The sequence below is a fragment of the Pelodiscus sinensis genome, chromosome 31 (assembly GCF_049634645.1).
Source record: "Pelodiscus sinensis isolate JC-2024 chromosome 31, ASM4963464v1, whole genome shotgun sequence".
NCBI classification, from domain to species: Eukaryota; Metazoa; Chordata; order Testudines; family Trionychidae; genus Pelodiscus; species Pelodiscus sinensis.
Window position 1 is genome coordinate 3115943 of NC_134741.1, and position 19002 is coordinate 3134944.

Here is a 19002-nt window from a genome sequence, read left to right on the forward strand (position 1 = left end):
GAGGAAGAGGGAGGGGTCTCTGGACGCACGGAGCCCCCTGGCTCTGCCTGTGAGAAGAAGGAACGAGAACACCACAGACACTGAGGAATGTGGCTATTGATCCCACTGCCTCTCACATGCTAAGTGAGGGCTCTGCCACTGGAGCTAATTCCCCCAGCTGCGAGCAGTTTTCCTGCTCCACCCACCACGGGTGGGCTACACGAGCCCAAATACTGGAAGAATCTCTTCCTCAAAAAGGATCAGCAGATCTGCATTTCTTCTGTGGGAGGAGATGCTGGGGTAAGCACAGTCTAGATGCAGTCTAGACTAAGGGGTGATGGGACAGAGTTTTATGTAATGATGACAGGGGTACAGAAAGCAATAAGAATTTTTTTTCTGCAATTCAAGATCCTGGGTGACAGAATGAAACTGGTAAGTAACCAAATTAAAAATAAACCAAAAGGAAGCATTTTTGCACCCAGTGGAACTCCTTGCCAGAGGATGTTGTGAAGATGAAATCTACAAGAAGGTCCAAAACAGAACTGGATAATGTAGTGCAGGAAAGGCCAATCAATGGCATTTAACCAGGATGGACACCGAAGCCTGGGGAAAGGGGAAATCTCCAGAGAGACACTCCCAGATGGGACTCCCAATCCCTTCTGCCCTCAAGGGGAAACCTCACAAAGGAGATTCCAGGCAGCCAAGCCATAGGGGGTCTCTGAGATGCCCTGCAGCCTGTCCCACCTGGCTGTTACCATGGTCTCTCTGTGAGGTCACTGCCTCCCAACCAATGAGCTGAGGTTCTGTAAAAGGTCCTTGTGATGTCACTGCTGCCTTGCAGGCTCATGTCCTGCCCCTGGCCAGCCCCTTGGCATGTGTAAGCTGCTCCCCTTCTTCCCCCATCACTCAGGGCTGGTTCTGGGGCTCACACAGGGAACATCAGAGGCTACTCAGGGGGACACATTGCTAGGCCAGGGGCCCTCCTGTGGGGCTGCTGTACAGACACGGCCATAGAGTCTCAGGAGGCTGCAGCAGTGGGAGACACTTCGCCAGCTATAGATACCCATGGAAAGCTGATTTTCAGAAGGGTGTGATCAGCCCTTCCTGTGTATTTGGCTTTTTCAAAAGGGCTTAATCAGGAGCTAAAAGTTTAAGAAGGGACATTCAGAAGGGTGACTTTCTGTCTCTGGGAGTCTTTTCTGTGTATCCCAGTGGCCTAATAGACAAAGCCCTGGCCTCCTAAGGGATTGTGGGTTCAAGTCCCAGTTGGGGTGACAGTATACTCTTAGTGACAAAGAATTTACTTTGCTCTACTCTGAGACAATTGGCAAAGATTCTCTATAAAAACTGACAAGCCAATGCTGGTGATAGGTGCAGATCTGAGTGCTAAAAGCCCACGAATCAGAATGAAACAGCAAACTTTGCCCTAGAAGACCCAGTAGTGACAGCCAGAGGGAGGTGACTGTAGCAGAGCAGGGTCTGTCTGGAGACAAAGCAGAGCCTGAGGATGAGAAGGCCCATGAGAGACAGAGACTCCAGAGCAGTGGGGGGTTAGTTACTTGGTTTGGGGGGTGGAGAAGCTGTGAAGCTTTGTGAGTGGATAAGGTCCCTGGCTGAGCTGTGCCACCTGCTGTGTGTGAGACTCAAACTGTCCCTTCTGCCCCTTTTGTGTGTCTGTTGCACTTCCAGCGTCTTTCCTCAGGCACGTTCATCCGGCAAAGACCCCCCCAGGGATCTTGTATCTTCCTTTGTGCCGCTCAGCCACAGATAAGGCAGAAGGGTTTTCCTGCAGCCACCGGCACCAGCCCCTCTCGCTAGGGAACTGCAGCCCCTCGGGCCAGGCAGCTGCTCCCAGCATTCAGGAGGCACCAGGCCGAAAAGAAACTGTCTGCCAGGGTGCTGCCAGGGAGGGGCCTCACTGCTAGTCACTGTTCCCGTTCCAGGAGTGGAGCGAGTTTTGTCCTGGGTGCTGATATTGAGGGCGTGTGCACCTATGTGTGTGTGAGCCCCCATGGCGCCTGCCAACTCCAGTTGGGGGGAGAAGAGTCTCCTGGCCCCATAGCTCCAGGTGGGGAGAAGTGGAGGGACCCCTGATCCAATATTTCCTGTTGAGGAGGAGTGGAGGGACCCGAGGCCCTATAGCTCCTGCCAGGAGGGACCGTGACCCCTTATCTCCTGATACAGTTTCAGTTTTTCCCAGGCGGATGCTCCAGACATGAGGGATGCCAGTGCACTGGCCCAGCCCAGGCCGGCAGTGATGGTTTTTACACATGCAGGGAAATTCCCCGGCTTCTCCCCCTCACAGAGCTGCCACCTCTCTGGGAGGCGGATGAACTGCAGGTGTGGGACAGCTCCCTGCCAGCAGGGACAGCAGCCAAGGCACCAAATATCACTGGGTCTGCAGCCAATGTTGGGAACTGGGCAGGGAACAGGAGGCTTTTGTGTCACACACATCTCAGGTAGGACGGACACTCACTGAGCCCAGACTGTGACTGGTCTTAGCCAGGAATGTGCCCGGGGCTGGTTTGTGACACTCTAAGGCCATGTCTACACTGGGCGTAAGAGCGACGCTGCCGCAGTTGATGTTCCGGGCTCTAGGGAAGACCGGCTGATTGGAACTGAGCTGTGCAGAGTCTTGTAAAGGGAACCGCAACTTCTCTGGATATTTGCCGAGTTTTATATGAGGTTTTATCAGAAGGGACATTGTGGGCTCTGGAATAAGGTAGGTAGGGAGGAAAATTGTTCACAGGTGGGGGAATTAGCTTAAGTGGTGGAGCACTCGCTTAACATGCAAGAGGCAGTGGGATCAATACCCATGTTCTCCACTGGTAGAGATTTGCTTGTTCCTTTATTTTGCAGGCAGAGACAACAAGGGAGCTAAGCACTTCTAGGGGCCTCTCAGCAAAAGGCAGGGGGCTAGTTTCTGCAGTGCAGTGGGTGTCATGTTTGCTGGGTATAGAAAAGGTCCCTGGCTAAAAGCCAGACAGGAAAAATCCAGCCTGTAACACCCAGAGGAAGGGATTCACTTGCCTGGGCAGAGCAGGAACAGACCATCACTTGGCTGCCAGCTGTTTGCACATCTGGACACGGAAGCATTCTGAGCCTTGGTTCTACCAGGCAGTTTCTTTTCAGCTCCCTGCAAACTGCTTCCCAGCTGTGGGTGAGGCTGAGTGTGAGTGAAACCAGCTGCACTTTGGATGATTTTAATTGTTTAAAAAGCCTCGTTCACCTCTTCTGCCTAGAGAGGTGTCTATAATAGTTGCCTAGAGTGACATCACACTGGGGTTTTACCCCTTTAACCTCACCCAGAGACTCCTGACTAGTCTCCTGTGTCCATCTCCCCCTCAGGCCAAGTGTTCGCATGTTTCATATCTAAGGAAACTCCTCCTCCCTTTTTCCTGCCAATCCTTCCTGAACAAGCTGTACCCTTCTGTGCCAATATACCAATAAAGTGTATTATCCCTGTGATACCAACTTCTTCCTGCTTATTACCCATAGTCCTGTGTGTCTATACCAGCATCTAAGGGTGTGTCTAGACTACTGAGTTTTGTTGACAAAAGTGGACTTTTGTCAACAAAACTATACCTGCGTCTACACTACCGCTGTGTTCTGTCGACATAACGTTGACAGAACTCAGCAGTTTTGTCGACGCTGGTAAACCTCATTTTACGAGGCATAACACCTTCTGTCGACAGAGTCCTGTCGACAGAAGGTGTTATTGCCTGTAGGGTTGCATCTAGACTACACTGCCATGTCGACAAAGCAGCTTGCTTTGTCGACAGAACTGAATGTATCTAGATGGTCTTTGTTGACAGAACCCTGTAGTCTAGACATACCCTAAGACACAGATTAGATTTTGCTTCCCAGTGCTCCCGTGTCACTCCTTTATCTCTGCTGTTACAGCCCCTGCTCTCTCCCACTTCTGGCCCATCTCCCCAGTGTCCATGTTGTTCACTTACCTGTAGGCTTTGGGCACCTGCTCCCATCAAACCTAGTTTAAAGCCTCCTCACTAGGTTAGCCAGTCTGCATCCAAATACTCTTCCCTTCCTCAACAGGTGAACCCCGTCCCTGCTTAGCAGCCCTTCCTGCAACAGCATCCCCTGGGCAAGGAAGCCAAAGCCCTCTGCCCACTGAGCTGTAGCTTTCTGTGCCCGGGGGGCCAGACACCGCCTGCGCTCAATGGCTGGAGGGAAGTGGGGAATGGCTGCACTTTGGGAGTCAAAAGTGTTGCCTGGAAACATAAAGAGCCATTTTAAAGAGACTTTGGAGGGGGGCAGCATGGCTTATTTTGCTAAAGCCCCTGCCTCATAAACAGGAGATGGTGGGTTCAAATCCTAGTGGTGCCTTGTTGTAACCTTTGCTCACATTTACTTATGCCCTTCTGGGACACAGAAGAGGCCTCCCCTGGCCACCCATGGAACTGGTGGTTCAGGAAAAGGCTGATTTGAGAGGGGTATTGGGAAGAAGGAAACCACAAGCCTGGAGCTGGTCCCAGCAATTGCAGTCAGAGCCCTTCCTTGCCACTGCCAGTCACAGCAGCCTCTGCACCCGCTCCAGGCTTCTGGTTTCCTTCTTCCCAAAGCTCCTCCCCAATCAGCCTTTTCCTGAACCAGCAGTTCCATCGGTGGCCAGGGGAGGCCTCTTCTGTGTCCCAGAAAGACCTGGGAAAATGTGAGCAAAGGCTGCAACAAGGCACCACTGGGAGTTGAAGCCAGGATCCCCTGTTTATTAGGCAGGGGCTTTAGCCAGCTAAGCCATGGCACTCTCCTCACCTTATGTTGGGACTGTGGAGTTGCCTTTGAGGTTCTGCAGGGTTGTGGGAGGGAGAAATAGAGCAAACTTTGATTATCTGGCTTGTAAACCCCTTGGTCTCAGTGTTTAGGTTGGAGTCCCCAGGTAGGGGCCTGGACTCCTTCAGTTTGGTCCCTTCCCGAGGGCACAAAATTGACAACAGAGAATTCCTTTGCCACGCAGCAATCTCTGTTGGCCAAAGGGTTAGCAACCAAATATTTGCCCAAGTTTAAGTGCAGAATCAGAAGACCCTGTGAAGTGTTTTTCTGTTGTGTAGGGGTTAGTACATTTGCCTAGCAGGTAAAAGGTCCCTGGTTCAAAGCCAGGCAAAAACACTGTGTCATCTCTTATTTCAGTTCCCCTTGGTGCCCACAAGGCAGTGCCAGTACCTGTCCCCTGGTGCAGGGATGGGTGGCATGTGGTGCTGGCTTTCAAGAGCCTGCGGAAGACAGCTAAACAGGTTATGCTGAGATGGGAGGAGGCAGTGTTGGGGCTGAGACTTCTCAGCAGTCCCTTACTTGGGACTAGGTTGTTGCAGCCACTAAGTCCAGGGCCTGCCCTGGAAGTGCAGCTGTGCACATGAGGTCCTGCCTCATGCCCAGACCCCAGCCATCCAATTCCCCTCACTTTCTTCCCACCCAGCACCCTCAAATTGCTTTGACACCCTCCCTTGTTCCTGCTCCCTCTATCCTGGCCAGACACCCCACCCTGCTCCTGCATCCACGTTTCTTCTGCACCTTCTCTCCTGGCCACACACGGCTCCTTGGCACTTCTCAAGGCAGGCCCTGCAAGGAGCCACCAGGCAGGAACCAGCCCTTCGAGCTCAGCTTGCACCGGATCTGGTAGTTTCCCACCACATCTCACCTGAGAAGAGGTGACTTGTTCTCCTTCCTTCTTACCTTACGTCTCTGTTCCCTTCAAAGGTCTCCGCTGCCTTGGGACCCGCCTCCTCAGGGCGCTGCCCCTCTGCCACTGGGTTGGGAGTGGGAGACTCCACAGTCTCTGCACCTGGGCTGAGAAGTCTCACGAGGACTCGTCTGTTGATGGGTTAGTCAGCCCGATGGCTAGCCGGATCCATTCCGTAGCGCTGCCCGAGAGGGAGCTTTACAAGTGCCCAGTGTCCATTGGTATTTTCTGGGTCTGTGTAGGGGACTGGGCTTGGCCATCTTTTCCACGGGAAATGCCTGTTTTTTGGAAAGCAGCTCCCAGGAGTTCATGGAACTTCTTCTCAACTTGGGAAAGGGACGACTCAGGGGCGATGGGACAGAGTTTTGTGTAATGATGACAGGGGGGCAGAAAGCAATAAGAATTTTTCCATGTGTGAAACTCAACACCTTGACATCTCGTCTCCCTCCCAAAGCCAGGGGCTTGTTCCCACAGCCGCAGCCTCAGCAGGGAGCCACACTGGCACTCACTGCTCGTGGGGAAGGGAGCGGGTCCCACAGGGGCTGGGGCTGGGGCTGGGGCTGGGGCTGGGGCTGGCGGGGAATGGGCAGTTGTCACTGAAGGGCAAGGATAAAACGCAGCCACATTGCTGAGGGCAGGGAGAGTGGCTGGTGCTGGGCTGGTGGCACCGTGGGACGTCCCTGGGAGAGCTCTGCAATGTGACCCTGGCTCCCAAGGCAGGAAGTGCAGAATCCCCCTTGGTGAGCGTGAGAGGCTCCAACCAGCCTAATCTGAAACTGAAGGGCTGGATGACCCTGATGCTGGAGTGTCAGAGCCCCTGTCAACCTGCCCTTTGTTTGTCCCCTTTCACACCAGGCAGGGCAGGGCCCACGCTCCCAGCAGGGAGTTACAGGCACGTCTCTCACAGCCAGAGCACTGGGACGACCATGGAGCAGGACTCACTGGCCAGTGTGTAGTACCATGGGATTTACAGTGGGAGTCAGAACCCTACCTTGCCAGTGCCAGTCACCTCTGCACCTGCTCCAGGGTGAAAAAACTGTGAGTAAAGATCACAACAAGTCACCACTAGAAGTTGAACCCAGGATCTCCTGTTTATTAGGCAGGTGCTTTAGCCAGCTAAGCCATGGTGCTCTCTGGAGAAAAGCTGGTAAAACTCTTCTATTGTATGGTTCCAGACAAAATGTTTGACTCCCAAAGTGCAACCATTCCAACATCCCACCCCTTCTAGCCACTGGGTCTGTGCAGGCTGGAGCCTCCTCCTACCATCTCTGGCCTGCTTCCTGCAAAGCTCTCAGCCTTTGACCTGTTTCTGCTTCACTGTCCATCCCTGGTGGTAGTCACCACAGAAAACATCTCTGTGGCCAGCATGGGGCTTGAACCCACAATCTTGGAGCTATTAGCACCATCCTCGAACCAACTGAGCTAGCTGGCCTGGCACAGATAGGCTCACCAATGGCCTCTGGCAGTTCCCAAGATGACTGCAGCTGCCAATGGCTCTTCTCTGATGGGGCCACTAGTGACTCACTGTGATGTGGGCTGGCTAGTCCACCTGGTTTGAGGGTTGGCCAGAGTGGCTGGTGGCCGACAGACGCAGGGCAAAGAGGCAGCCAGAATCTCTTGCTGCCAGCACCTTGCCTCCCAGCTTCTTCCCTGTGGGCAGCTGCTGCAGCCTCTTTAAACCTCTGGGTCAGCTGCACTTTTCCAGTTAAGCTAATTCTGCTCCACCTGCAACCTGTCTCCAGTCAGTGCTTCTGCCACGGCTTGGCCCAGGAGGGCCTGGGCCCTGTCGCTTTTCACCACGACTTCGTAGGAGGCCACATAGGAAGGGGCCATTGCAGGTGCACAACCCCCTGGCCTGCTGTGTCTGTGGAAAGGGGGGCAAAGGACACACACTTGTCACTAGGGAACAGGGCGCATGGATCCCACTCATTCCTGCAGAAAATGAACCAGCTGAGCATTTTGCTGAGAACAGGCCAGAATCCTGCTGGGAGAGGCTCCATCATGCACAGACTCTGCGCAAGGCCAGACTGCTGGGAGGAGACTCTGGCCATGGACTTTCCTCCCCTCTCTGTTACCTCCTGCACCTGGGGCTGAAAGGGACGTGGGCTGCAGGCTGGTCTTGCCCAGCTGCCTTCCCCAGTGGGAGCAGAAAATGCTCATGGAAGGGCTCACAGGTTGTCCCCAATGCACTGGCCTGAGGGCCTGAATTCTTGCTGCCACTGGGTGCACCCAAATGACCATCTGGGGGGCAGGCTTCCCAGCTCACACCCCTCCTGTCACACTTGGTTCCATGAGAACAAAGCTTCCAAAGGAGTTTGAATTTCCTTCATCTCCCCTTGCTGCTGTGCTAAAAGAAATCCTGAAACTGGCTCCTTCTCCTGTCTCTGGAGAGATGGAAATGGGGCTGTTCCTAGTGGGGAAAGAAGTGGGTGTGTCAGGAGGGGGATTTGTGCTCAAACCTCCCCACAGAGCAGAACCCCCCTATTAGAGGCAAGAAAGAACCTTGAGTCAGGCAGGGGAGAACACTTGGCTCCTGTTACTCTGAGATGGGATATTAGGAAACCTTTTGCACCCATCCAGCCTAGCTCAGTTGGTAGAACATGAGACTCTTAATCGCAGGGTCATGGGTTCAAGCCCCATGCTGGGTGGTGCTGTTCTTTAACTCACCTACCAGCAATTCTCTCTCAGCTTTCACCAGGGTTTTAGAAAGAAAAAGTCTAGACCTGGGGTCCAGCTTTAGTAGAACCAAAGAGAGAACCAACTGCAATTTCTGTCTTCTGAGGAGAAGGGAAGAGGATTTTCTTCTTCTCAGTTCTAGCCACATCAGCCCAGGGAGGAGAAAAAATAACCCTCTGCCCGCTGATTGTCCCCTGTCAGCCTCTGTAGCTTCACCTCCTTCCACAGCAGCTCCAGCTTTGAGCTACAAATCTCAAGGGGCTGGTGAGGAAATGAGGAGCTGGCAGCTCGGGTTAGTCACGTCCATGAGCATAAGAGGTGGAGTGTTCACAAGGTGCATTCCCCTCCCCTGCAAAGCAGGGTGTTGGAAAGAGCTAGAAACAGAACAGTCAGCCAAGTTTCCTTTCCAGAGTGTGTTTCTGTGGTGTAGTGGTTATCACTGCTGCCTCACAGGTAAAAGGTCCTTGTTTCCAAGCTGGGCAGAAACACATGGATACCTCTTATTGCATCTCCCTTTGGTGCCTAGGTAAGTGTAGCTCCTGCTGCCTGTGCCTGAGATGAGCCCAACAACCAGGTAACAGAAGGGGCAACGTCAGCTGAGAACACCGCTTGGTGCCAGCCTGGGGAAGCGAGATGGGTCAGGCTGGGAGCTTGTGGCTTGGCCTCCCCTGCTCTTGGAGGCTGGTGTATGGGGTTGGCTCTTCTTGCTGCCTCCGTTGCGTGACTTGCCCAAGGTGGGCATGAGTCAGGTGTGGGGCAGAGGAGGGAAGCCAAGCTGAGGGGCGTAGGGCAGAAGCTCCATGCCTCCATAGGATTCAGTGGGGTGAGCAGAGCCTCTTCCTTCCTCCCCCCACTGTTCTGCCAAAGCCTGTGGGGTGGGGCTGGCTGTGGGGAGGCAGAGTCCTGTGTATGTCTCAGGGAATCCCAGGGATGCTCCTCGCAGCCCAGGAGAAGAAGGGGGCTCTAGGTGGAAGGAAACCAAGTAAAGCAGGTCCCAGTGGGCATGAACTGGGGCACCAGTTTGGCCCAGTTGAGTGAGGAGAGGTTGGTTCAGGTCCCATAGTGTCAAGGGCAGCGCTCAGCACTCGGAATCTGAGGCCCCATTCCTGTGTCCCTTTCTGGGCTGACCCACTGGCCGAAAGGGGCTGTGGCTGCTGCTGGCAGGGAAGAAGCTGGGAGACAAGGTGCTGGCAGCAAGAGATTCCGGCTGCCTCTTTGCCCTGGGTCTGCCGGCTGTCAGCCACCTTGGCCAACCCTCAAACCAGCTAGTGGCCCTGTCAGAGAAGAGCCATTGGCAGCATCAGAGACATCCCTGCAGCAGTCTGAGGTGCCTTTCTTGAAAGGGCCACTGGTGAGTTGCATTTTTGCAGGCTGGCTAGCTCAGCTGATTAGAGTGTGGTGCTAATAATGCCAAGGTCATGGGTTCAAGCCCCATGCTGGCCACAGGGGTGTTTGGTTTGGTGACTTCCCTTCCTTTAGCTGCCTGCTATGGACAGGGAAGCAGAAACAAGCAAAAATGTGAGCTTTGCAGGAAGCAGGGCAGAGATCTGGTAGAGGAAGGCTCCAGCCTGCACAACCCCAGTGGCTAAAGGGCCTTGGCCTGGCTTCCTGTCCCCAAAAGCAGGGGAACTGATGACCAAATTCCTGCTGCCGCAGTAGCTACCTCAAGGCACCAGCGGGGGGGGCAGGCTCTGGAGCCCAAGCCACACAGGGAGACTCAATATGACTGGAAGGCCTGGAGCGTGAGAGCCCTGCACAGAGGCTACTGCTGGGGGCCTGCTTCAGTGGCCCAGCAGCTCAAGTTCCCCTGAACCAGCTTCTCCCCCTGGAGCCACCTCCCAGTGCTGCTGAGGCCCCTGACATGAGGCAGTGGGACCACCAGAGGAAGGTGCCAGCCTTAGCCCTTCCTCCCAGCCTCCTCCCCCTCCCAGGTCCTTTCCCCAGCCCCTCTCCAGTTCTACATTTCCCAACCAGAGAGTTTGTTCTTTCAGCAGGGAAAAGTCCTGTTTGTGTTACCAGCAGGGGGAGAGGGAGAGGGAAGGGGGTGTGTTTGGGGGGAGGAGGCACAGAGGGCAAAAAAAGAGGAGTAACCTTAGTTCAAACCAAGGGGCTTGGTTTGAACTAATGCAGCAGCCCCAGAGCTCCCTTTCACTTTCAATACACTGCATGGGTGAGAGTATGCAAATGAAGTATGTACTATTTAAATCCCTGCTTCACGTGCAACTCTGGTGTATCTACTTTGCTAGAAATAAGACCCCAGTGTAGACACACCCACACAAGGGCTCAGCCACAGGAGCAAAGATTTCCACCAAGGACTGGGATTGAACCAGGGGCCCTTAACACTGCACACTAATGCACCCCCCACTAAGCTACTTCAGTGGCTATGGGGGCTGTTCTGACATCACCACTTCTCCCTCAGGGATGCTTTACTCCCCAGCAGGGCACAAGAGATGCTGTTGCTGGTGGCCCTGCAGGGCAAGATGAGCTTTGCCTGCCCCTCACATCCTAACTCGCTACTTGGCCATTTCCTGCCCCCTTCCTGGGCAGACCCAATGGCTGACAGGGACTGTGGCTGCTGATGATGGGAAGAAGATGGGTGGTGAGACCCTGGTGCCAAGAGTGCCCACCTGCCTCTTTCCTGCTTGGGCCTGGCTCTCAGCACGGGGCAGGCGGGGGTGCCCTGAGAGGCCATGCTGGCCAAAGGGGTGTCTGCTTTGATGACCTGCCTTTGTATAGCTGCCTGCTATGGACAGGGAAGGAGAAAGAAGCCCTGGGAGGTGAAGCAGTGGGAGGGAAGCAAGGAGCAGAGTGTCAGCTGCCAGCTGAGAGTAACAGGTGCCCCTCTGCCTCCTGGGACCGCCCCCTCCCTGAGCCGCCAGCCCCCTGTCTCTCACCATGCGCCCCTTGGGGAGTCCACTCGCTCTGGGCTCTGGGGGCCTCCCGCTCCCACAGGGAATGACACAGCCCTGTGCCCTAGCCCAGAGCCACTCCCAGCCCGTGTGAAACAGGAGGGTTCACTGAGCGTCTGACACAGCACAGGGTCCCAGGCAGGTAGCAGGGGCTGCGGGTGAGGAGTGAGGGCACCAGAGGGGGCAGGGAAACAAGTAGCACCAAGACTCTTGCCACCAGGGTCTGGCCACCTGACTCCCTGCCCAGGCTGCTGGGCCCCCGACCACTTCAGCTGCCAGGTCAGCCAAGGAGCTAAGGCAGGAATGGGGGGAAGGAGCAAGTCAAACTGTAGGTGGCAGGAAACACCCGTCTCGCCTTCCTGGGCCGTGCACAACGGCATCATGTTTGTGACACGGCTGCCAGACATCCCGGACAGTTAATAACCGACTAGAGGGGTTTATGGGTAGCTCAGTGTGAGGAGCCTAAGATGAAATATTTAAAGGTCCCTGGCTCAATCCCAGGCTTTGCCATGTCTCTCAGTGCAGCAGGGCCCTCTCTGCTCCCCTGGCCCTGCTAGTGCCCTGTGACATCCCCCCATCCATCTTGGCCACAGCCCAGCACTGGAAACTCCTGAGCATCTGATTAACCTCCTTCTCTTCCTTGGCTAAAGTCCTCTCCCCCTGTGCGTGTGGCTAGCAGTGGTTGCTAGATGGATCCATTCACATGCAGCTTCACTAAAACTCCCCTCGTTGGCCTGCGCCCAGGTCAGTCCGTGTCACTGGCTCAGGGGTTTCTCTCCCCAGTGCGCTGCAGAGAAAGCCCTTGGCTACGTCTACACTGGCCCTTTTTCCGGAAGGGGCATGGTAATTTTTGAGATCGTAATAGGGAAATCCGCGGGGGATTTAAATATCCCCCGCGGCATTTAAATAAAAATGTCCGCCGCTTTTTTCCGGCTTTTAGAAAAGGCGGAAAAGAGCGTCTACGCTGGCCAGATCCTCCGGAAAAAAGCCCTTTTCCGGAGGATCTCTTATTCCTACTTTGAAGTAGGAATATTCTCTGTATTGTCACTTGTATCTGGCTTTCAATAAACAAACAAATATGAAAAAAAGTTAAACACAAATTAATCATATGCGCTCATCAGCACCTAATGGAAAATAGTGAAAAAAACCACAGTAATTTATGTGGTTTTTCTAATAAAGTCAGTATGATTTTTGGCACTGCATTTCTTCAGCCAATTTTTCGTAGTTGGGTAAGTAGGATGATATTCCTGTTCATAAGCAGTCATCAAGATGAACATCTGTAAGCCTAGATCTGTACTTTGATTTTATGAAGTTCATTGTTGAAAACAGAACTTCGCATAGATAAGTGGAACCAAAATAAGATTTTATTTTGTATGCTACATTTTTTAAGGCAGGAAACTTTTTTTGGTCAATCAGATTCCAAAAGTTTTCATCTGTTGCACAGGATTTTAGAACAATATCATTTTGAAGGTCCAAAATCTCCAGTTCCACTTCTTCTGTTCTTACCTGAACGAGACTCGCAATTGAGGTAGCCATTTCTGTTACCTCTATTTGGGAAGTAAAAGGATTCACAAGAAAGGCAACTACAGGCTCAATGATGGTGAACTGTTGAAATCTCTTTTCAAATTGTTGCAGAAGTGTTTGAAAATGGATAACAAATGGTGATGGGTTAAAATCACTGTCACATACCATTTTCTTCATGCTTGGGAAATGTACAAGAGACTTTGTCTTCATATGTGACATCCACAAGATCAGTTTTGCTTTGAATGATTTTACAGAACCTATCATTTGAGCCACATGTTTGTCTTTTCCCTGGAGCTCAAGATTTAAAATGTTCAATTTGTCAGTTATGTCAGCAAGAAAAGCCAAGTCCATTAACCAGCTGGAGTCTTCTAGTTGCTCGAAGTTCTGATTTGTGGACTTCAGAAATTCTTTGATCTCTTCAACTAGGCTTAAAAAACGTGCAAGAACTTTACCTTTGCTCAGCCATCGTACTTCTGCGTGCAAGATAAGATCAGATTGTTTATCATCAATATCTTCCAACAGGGCCTTAAAAAGTCGGTGTTGCAAAGGTTTCACTTGAATAGAGTTAATTATTTTAATAACGACATTCATGACATGTTGAAAAGAAAGAACTTTGACGCGCAAAGCTTCTTGGTGGATAATACAATGATAAGACATACATTTTGGAAAGGATTCATCCTTCTTGCAGAGTGCAATGAATCCATTGGTGCAGCCCATCATTGCTGGTGCCCCATCAGTGGTGATCGCAGACAGCTTGTGTAGTGGCATACTAATTGATGTTGCGTATGATTTGAATAAATTATAGATGTCCTCACCCTTTGTTCGCCCTTTCATAGGTAATACTTTTAGTAACTCTTCTTTTATGGTGAAGTCACTAAATACCATCCTCACCATAACTGCCAACTGTGCTGTATCTGATATATCTGTCGACACATCGAACTGCAGTGAAAACCAGTCACATATTTCCAAGTCATCCTTTAGCTGAGTTTGCATGTTGTTTGAAATTGCATGTATCCTCCTTGTAACTGTGTTGTCTGATAACTGCAAGTCTTGTATTGCTGACAAAATCTCATGCTTGTTAGAAAATCCTTGAAACAGGCAATCAGCACCAGTCAAAAATGCTTCCTTCAACAATTCTCCATCTTGAAAGGGTTTTTTCTTCTTTGCGAGAAGATGAGCAATTTTAAAGGAAGCAATAGTAGCACTTTTAGACTTTACTACTTATCTAGTGAAAACAGATTGCTGTGCAGATAGGTTTGATTTGAGTTGATTAATTTTCTTCTTTCTCAATTCAGATTTAGGTGGATGGCTAATGTCAAAAGAGCTGTGATTAGTTTGGAAATGGCATTCAACATTATGTTTTTTTGGCACTGCAACAGTACCACCGCACAATAAGCAAACACATTTCCCTTTATTGTCAATAAAACGATAGGTTTCTTCCCACTCTGCATTGAAATAATACGTACGCTGTCTTTTATTTGAACCACTCATTTTGGGCAAAATGTTATAAAAATAATAAATCGCAAAGCACGATAAAACAGCAGTATCAGTAAGGGGCAGATGAAAGTTTTGCGGGCCAGGGCATCACAGTTTCGCGGGCTCCCCTTTGGAGAAAAATTAGAAAAAAGGTGTCAAATGTGAAATTGAAGGCTATTTTCATATTAAATGTGAATTGGGTAAATTTGATAGAAGTTGGATAATTTTTATTTTAATTATATTGTAATTCATTTTTAAACAAAATTCTGCATTATTAAAAAAGGGGGGGATGTCCAAATGTTGAGCAAAAAAAGCACCCTCTCCCCCCCCCCCCAAAAAAAAATCATGGCACCTTTAAATCTCACACTCCCTTCCACATGGCAGGGGAAGAATGTCCCAAGTGGCTTTCCAGATGAGAAACTGAAAATACCAGGTATTTTACTGGTGGGGAGGGAGTCAGGCCAGGGATTCGGATTGCACTTCAGGGCAGGGGATTGGGGTGCAGGGTCTGGGAGGAGAGTTCTGTGGGTAAGTTGTCAGAGTGGGAGTAGCTGGGGGGGGGGGGGGGATGGACACTTACCAGCCAGATACACAATGCTCTCCAGTTTCTTCCACAGGAGCTGCCTGGCCATGTGCTTGGGGATTGGTAGGTTCCCGCAGCTGCCATTGTCCAGGTCCAGCCAATGGGCTTGTGCGGGGGGGGGGGGGGGCGGAAGCAGCCATAAGGGACCCTCCCTTGCCGGCTCACAGCTCCTGCATCACAAAGGGCCCCGCCACAGCTGTTTTGCGAGTGAGGGGAGGGGGGCTGTTGCTGCCTCACGGCCGGACCAGACCAGCCTGGGATTTGCTCCAGCTGCTGAAGCACCTGCGCGGACTGCCTGCTGCGGTGGGGGCGGGGCTCGAGCCTCCGAAGCACCGCGTCAGACTCTCTTGCGAGCCCCAGGCTGCCGACCCTGCTTTAAATGGGTGAATGTGCGTAGTATTAAAATGCTAGCACGGGCACCATGTTGGGGACCACGGAAATAGACACTCTCACAGAAGGCACTTGAATTTAAACCAAGAACCGTGTGATCTGCAGTCAAACACTCTGCCACTGAGCTACACCCCCATGCAAAACAAGTGTCTGCAGCCAGTATTGAGAAGTGGGTAAGGAACAAGTGGCTTTTGTAGAACACACATCTCTGGTGGGACAGACCCTCAGTGACCCCAGATTGTGACTGGTCCTAACAAGGAGTTTGTTATGAAAGCAGCAGAGCTGGGGCAGGACAGAGGTTCTGTCCACACAGAAAAGTTCTTTTGGAACAATGGCCGTTATTCCAAAATAACAATGTGAGCATCTACACAGCAATTCTGTTATTTTGAAATAACTCTGAAATAACGGACGGCTAATTCCGACTTCTGTAAACCTCACTGTACAAAGAATAATGCCTATTCTAAAATAGCTATTTCAAAATGAGGCCTGTGTAGATGCTCTACTTCTGCTATTTCAAAATAGCCCCTTCCCAGGGCCATTGTAAGTTATTCAACTTGGGGCTCTAAATCAAGGTAGCACGTCTACATTAGGGAAGCCTCCTTGGACTCATTTTGAGGTTTCCCTGCAGTGTAGATGTCCTATTTTGGAATAACTATTCCAGAAGAGCTTATTCCAAAATAAATATGCTGTGTAGACATAGCCAGAGAGTCCTGAGAAATGAAGCAGCTGTAGGGAAGCCAGGAGTGCAGAGGCCAGTCTGAGACCTAAGTGTCCCAGGTGTCTACGCCATCCCCAATGTCTAGGTTCCATGGTGTAAGGAGCAGCACTAATGACTCTGAGTCTTGTCATCTGAGTTCAAGTTTCAGTAGAACCTGCAGGTCCTGGGGTGGTTGCTGGGAGGTCCTCATGCTCCATGCTTTTTGGCTTCCTTGTTCTGAGGTTCACTAAGTGCCTCGAATTCTGGCCACCCCGCATTCACTCTGAAGAGGCCATAATATGTGAGGGGGAATTTTCACTGATCCCTTCTCCTCTGAGCTGGAATCCCAGCATTCACTGGAAGGGCCAGCCCAGCAGGGACTAAAAACCACTGCTCCAGGTGAGGTTTGAACTCACAGCCTCAGCATGTTTCCTACAAGTACTGTCATATAAGTACTGTACACTGACCCATTGTGCCACTGGAGCAACTCTGTTAGATGCTTCTTCAAAGTCCTTAGATTGAAAAAGTCAAGAAGCACAAAGTGGAATTGAACAAGTGGGGCAAGATCAATTCTGATGGATTTGCACAAACCAAGATCTCACCATAAGGTCTCACTGAGATTTGAACTCAGCTTGCCAGAGTCAATGTTCTGTTCTGTGCCTGAGGCTCTCAGCTAGTTGACACGCTAGTCTCCTTGCTTGCTCCAATTGACTGCTTCACCTCTCCGGACCCTGCCCCTTCTGCAAGTGGCCTCATGGGAATGATCTGGCTCCCTTTCCAGCAGAAGAAGGAGAAATGTTGCCGTGTATTACACACATTGGCACCTCACAGACACCAGCCCTGTATCCCCCTGCCCTGAGCTCCATGGGGCAGGAAGAAGCTCCAGGAGATGGTTCCCCTGGATCAGGAGTGGCCTGAGGCCGACTGCAGCAGCTGGTACCCTAGGCAGGGAGCTGATTGCGGTGCCCCTGCCTGCATGGCCAGTAATGGCCATGACATCATCACGTGTGCCTGGGCCAGCGGCGCCCTAGGCAGCTGCCTAGGCTCACGGGCCGCCCCTGCCTGGGATCATGTCTCACATTGATCCTAAGGTTGTGGGAACCCAGACCCACCCTGCAGCCTGGAATGCCGGTTCCTAGAAGCTCCTCCTGAGAAAGGACTCGACTGAGGGGTCAAGAAGAAGCTGGGGAGAGATGAGGCCAGAGGTTTTTGGGTGGAAGAGTGCAGCTTCTCGACTCTTGGGCTAAGTTCGAGAGCTGCAAACAGGGAAGTGGCTTCTGGACACTCTGCGTGGCCAAAAGTTGATTATCCTAAGTGAAACATTTGCACCTCCGGGTGTGTCAATCATGGATTTCTATTGTATAGGGATTCTTAAAATGTCAGCAAACCCCTCGTGTGTTCTTGTGCCAATGCACATAAACCAGGCAGACGGGTCCCTCAACTGAAACCAGTTCAAACCTGCTGGGTGTCTGGTTTCTATTCCCATCAGTTGACCAAGGCTGAGATCTGTACAGAAGAACAAGAACCACGTCCAGCTGGAGAGGAATCGGTGTGATCAATCTTCTGGAACTTAATTCAGCCAGTCAAACTAAGACTTACTAAATCAAACCCAGAGGGCACCCCACCAGCATCCTGCACTTCTGCTCTTTGCTCCCTTTGGCTTCCTGCTGTGGGGCCAAAGCCAAGTTCAACTGAAAGAAGCCGATTGCAGGTACATATTGAGGGATGGTAGGAAAAGCAGACACATTGGTCAGGCACCGCTGGTTTCATGCACACTCAGCCTCACCTACAGCCGGGAGGCAGTTTGCAGTGAGCTGAAAAGAAACTGGCTAACAGAAACAAGGCTCAGGATATTTCTGGGTCCAGATGTGCAAACAGCTGGTAGCCAAGCTTGTAGCCATTGTTAGGAGTGTGACCAAAACACAGGCTTCACTGTGAGCAGGATTTGAGCCTGTGCAGGGAAACACTTTTAGATTTCTAAGCCAACTGTTTAACCACTTGGCCATCATTACTATGGGAAAACTGTCTCCTGTATTTATATGTGAACAAAAAATGTGTTACTTGCTCTCTGGCCAACTCAGATTGCTACAGGGCAAAGGAATTCTCTCTTAATTCTGTGCCCTCAGGAAGGAACCAACCTAAAGGAGGCCGGGCCCCCACGCCAAACTGTGAGACCCAGGGGCTTACCATCCAGACGATCAGTGTTTGCTGCACTTCCCCTCCCCCCCCACGGGTGTCAGTCTCACAAGCGGCCCTTTCAGAAAGGAGATTTGGGCAGCCACAGGGATGTTGTGGGCTCTGGAACAAGGTGGGTGAGGCAGCAGAGGCTTTCGCAGGCAGGGGAATTAACTCAAGTGGTAGATGCTTGTTAAGCACATGAAAGGCAGTGGGATCAATGCCCACATTCTCCAACTACTGCTTAGTTCTTATCCTTTAATTTTAGTGGCCCCCTCCCTTTTCTTACCTCCTTTCCCAAAAGAGACAGACCCCCAGCAATTGCCATGCTGCAAAGCAGAGAGTGGAGATATCAAGCAGCCCCTCACGCTCTGTGGTGCAATGGAAAGCATGTTGGACTTAAGCTGCAATGGTAAATGTGAGCCCAGCTAGACATTTGAAGGTTGTGGGTTCAAATCCCACCAGAGTCACTTTAGCTGCTTCCTCATTTCCAGGATGCAGCTTTTACAGATCAGTCAATCCTCAGGCTGACACTGGGGTGGGCTGGCATCCAGGCAATTCCCAGCAGACCCCAGTGAGGGTGGAGGGAAGGGCTGGTCCTTGGGGTTGGAGCTGGGGGTTGTTCTGAAAGGCTGCAGGTGTCTTTAGACTGCTTTGTCCCCCCCTGTCTCCTACCAGTGCTCAGCAACTCAGGCTGGCTACGTCTACACTGGCCCCTTATTCAAAGTAAGAATAAGAGCCTCCGGAAAAGGGCACTTTTTCCAGAGGATCGGGGCCAGTCTAGACGCTCTTTTCCGGCTTTTTTAAAAGCCGGAAAAAAGCGGCGGACATTTTTATTTAAATGCCGCGGGGGATATTTAAATCCCCCGCGGATTTCCCTATGACGACTGCTGAA

General features: G+C 51.6%; 1 protein-coding gene and 2 non-coding genes across 3 annotated transcripts; 1 reads left to right on the forward strand and 2 right to left on the reverse strand.

The window, feature by feature from the left end:
- Window positions 1-9722: 9722 nt before the first annotated feature.
- On the forward strand, window positions 9723-9796 carry TRNAI-AAU (transfer RNA isoleucine (anticodon AAU)). Its single transcript has one exon. It is a non-coding gene; the product is annotated as a tRNA-Ile (tRNA).
- Window positions 9797-12513: 2717 nt separating this feature from the next.
- On the reverse strand, window positions 12514-13779 carry LOC142821471 (general transcription factor II-I repeat domain-containing protein 2A-like). The gene has a single exon (XM_075912469.1). It carries the CDS (start codon window positions 13777-13779, stop codon window positions 12514-12516), a length of 1266 nt encoding a protein of 421 aa, XP_075768584.1.
- Window positions 13780-16323: 2544 nt separating this feature from the next.
- TRNAI-UAU (transfer RNA isoleucine (anticodon UAU)) lies at window positions 16324-16417 on the reverse strand. The gene is made up of 2 exons: window positions 16380-16417; window positions 16324-16359 (listed from the first exon to the last, which is right to left on the reverse strand). It is a non-coding gene; the product is annotated as a tRNA-Ile (tRNA).
- Window positions 16418-19002: the final 2585 nt, after the last annotated feature.

Coding starts and splice junctions, on each gene's coding strand:
- LOC142821471 (XM_075912469.1), bottom strand. CDS start 13,779: ATGCAAACTCAGCTAAAGGATGACTTGGAAATATGTGACTGGTTTTCA.